Here is a 3,231-nt window from a genome sequence, read left to right on the forward strand (position 1 = left end):
CGCCGCGCCCGCAAGGTGTTCGTCCGATTGCCGCGATGGACATCGACGATGAGATGATGGTGCAGCTTTTCACGGAGGAGCAAAACGCTCAGGCTGTTCGGCGACAACAACAGCAACTGATTCTGACGAACATGCTGCGCGTTCGCCAGCCTTTCTTCGTCGTGCCTCGGCGCGGCAGTTGAAAGCCAGGCAAGAGGAGGAACATCAACCGGCATCGTGAAGCCGGAGCAATGTTGCTTGATGCCGACTACTTCAACAACGACGCGACTCATTCGCCGAAGGAATTTCGGCGCCGGTTTAGGATGAACAAGGAACTGTTCTTGAAGATTGTCCACGGCGTCAGGGAGTACGACACGTACTTCATGGCCAAGAGAGATTGCACAGGTTTGTGAGGCTTCACCTTAATTCAGAAGTGCACTGCTGCAATGCGCTGTCTTGCATACGGAGCTCCTCTAGATACAACCAATGACTACCTACGGATGGCAGAGTCGACATGCACAGAGACTCTCTACAGGTTCTGCCGAGCCTTCATAGCGGTGTTTGGTAAAGACTATTTGAGAGCACCAAGAGCAGATGATACAGCTCGGATCCTGCAGAAGAATGCAGCAAGAGGGTTTCCTGAGATGCTCGGAAGCATTGACTGTATGCATTGAGGCTGGAAGAATTACCCTTTTGCTTGGCAGGGGATCTACAAGGGCCATACTGGTGAGTGCAGTGTCATTCTTGAGGCGGTGGCGGACCATAAGCTTTGGATTTGGCATGCATTTTTTGGCATGGCAGGAACAAACAATGATATCAACGTGCTGCAGCGCTCTCTAGTGTTTGCCAGGCTAGCTGAGGGACAAGCTCCTGTCGTGAACTTTGAGGTAAACGGCCACACATACAACAAGGGGTACTATCTAGCTGATGATATCAACGTGCTACATTTGTGAAGACACTTCCCTCTCCATCAAACGAGATGGAAGCCTATTTTGCAACATGCCAGGAAGCAGCACGCAAGGATGTTGAGCGTGCTTTTGGGGTGATTCAGCAGCGTTTCGCCATTGTCAGGTACCCTGCTCACACTTGGTCTGAGGCACAGATGTGGGAGGTGATGAACGCATGTGTGATCATCCACAACATGATATTGAGAGCGAGCGTGACGCACCTGTGCATGATGATCATCCATTTGATTATCAAGGGCCACTAGCTGAGGTAGAGCATGTGCCCCAAAAATTTGCTGCTTTTCTTCATATGCACAATGAAATTCGAGATTCAAGTGTCCATGCACAGCTGAAGGCGGACCTAGCTACGCATTTCTGGGCAAGGAGAGGAGCAGCCAACAATGCATGATTTTATTTCTATTTGTTTGCCTGGACGAATAATTTAAGTACTATTTATTTGTTGGGTTGTACAAATAATTAAAGTACTATTTATTTGTTGGGTTGTATGAATAATTTAAGTACTATTTGTTTGTTGGGTTGTATGAATAATTTAAGTACTATTTGTTTGATTGATTGTGTGAATAATTTAATTCTATTTGTGTGATTATATGAATAAAATGTGATTGATATGTTGTTTCAAAATATTGTAAAAAAAAGAAAAACTTGGGGACCACCGTTTGGGAGACGCCAGTGTGGGAACAACGTCCCCAAATGGAGGATATACTGCCGGCACCCCCCATATAGCAGTGCCGGCGCCCCTACCGGCGACTATTTGGGGGCCGCCGGTGAAAATGCTCTTATACGTGTAGGTTTCATTCTCCCGGAATGACGATCCTACGCCCTAAAACCGAAAGGTATCTGCCGATCTAAGCAGTCCATATGTTTGTCTTGTAACTTTTCAAGATCTGACAAGCCTCTGATGATTTTACCTACGAGCATGTCTAGAGAATGACTCTTGTATGAGAATGCACTCTTTCTTTTTTCCGATTTATCTCTAATATTGTACCGATCGCTCTTATATCTCGAACAGTCCATTCTGAATACGTCTATTGGCCAAGCATAAGACTCTTACAGTTATGGATATGGCATGGTGTACCGCTATGCTCCGTTCGTGATCACCGCTTCAACGCTTACAAGATCGAGATCTATTTCTGGAGGTGTCTACACGGTTAGAGAATACGGCTAAGGAGTTTTTTTCCCAACATAGGATAGAGGCCAATGTAATGTGGATTAGTTGGTTTTTTCTCCTTCTGATCTTTGTGTATTCCTTTTAGTTGGATTATGTATACTTAAACGGTTCTGTGCATCTTAGTTATGTAGAGACTGGATGTAATGCTTGAAATTTCGAGTAATAAAACGCCCTTTGTCAAAAAAAATGGATATATCTTTATATAGTAATCGTCAACATTTAATTATATATTTAAATAGTTCTGTACTCCCCAACTTAATGAGGTCCCAACTGAATATCACTCTGACCAGATAATGGTCTCCTTTGACTCCTTTCTTCCCTCTTCCTTAGTTATGGATATGGCATGGAGTAGTACAATTTTGTAACCATGCATGTTGGGTAGCCCTTTGTCTCCTTTCTTCGTGACCTTGTTAGAAGTTAATCAATATAGATGTTGCCGACAAAAGTAGAGTGCACGATGTTGCCTGGGTTCGTTGCATGCTGCGCATTACGCAGGATGGTTTATGTAGTGCTGCCCATTATCCATGATTTGGATATGTGTATGCGCAGAAGAAATTTCTATACAGGGCAGTCACAACTCACCACCCAGTTGGTACTTGAGGATTTGGATATGCATCTCTATGTACGTAGAGGATTTTTTCTTTATATATCCAGAACAAAATCACAATTCTCACCAACCTCGAAAAAGGTACTTCAATTCTCATCAAATTGAATTATGTACATGTAGGTACAACCCCTGGTAGTTTAGTAGTCATGCCATTACACATTATTCGTAATTTATTTTGATAGAAGGGATAAAACTAATTTGCCATTAAGGAAACAATAAAATATTGCCAAAGTCAGACCAGATAGGTTATGGCCAATAGGAATGGGAATGAAATATACTCAATATAGAGTATGTCTTAATGTCATTGTCCTAATCATGCATCGATCCAATGTTCACGATACGCCGTTTCACAAGTCAACTCGTTGTGGTTTGACCGATAAACGAGAGATTGAGTGATATCACGGGGCACAACCCAATAATTTTCTTTATACAACTACTAATTAAACTGATAAAAGAGTTGCTGATAATCCAAGTTGTGATCCGCTATTATAGTCATTCTTCCATCATAATTT

The 3,231-nt window shown here is 43.0% G+C and overlaps 1 protein-coding gene across 1 annotated transcript; it reads left to right on the forward strand.

Annotated features, from left to right (window-relative positions):
• Nucleotides 1-230: 230 nt before the first annotated feature.
• LOC139831847 (uncharacterized) lies at nucleotides 231-1,189 on the forward strand. The gene is made up of 4 exons (XM_071821195.1): nucleotides 231-384; nucleotides 457-642; nucleotides 684-705; nucleotides 1,051-1,189. Exons 1-4 carry the CDS (start codon nucleotides 231-233, stop codon nucleotides 1,187-1,189), a joined length of 501 nt encoding a protein of 166 aa, XP_071677296.1.
• Nucleotides 1,190-3,231: the final 2,042 nt, after the last annotated feature.

Source organism: Lolium perenne, chromosome 5, assembly GCF_019359855.2.
Source record: "Lolium perenne isolate Kyuss_39 chromosome 5, Kyuss_2.0, whole genome shotgun sequence".
NCBI classification, from domain to species: Eukaryota; Viridiplantae; Streptophyta; class Magnoliopsida; order Poales; family Poaceae; genus Lolium; species Lolium perenne.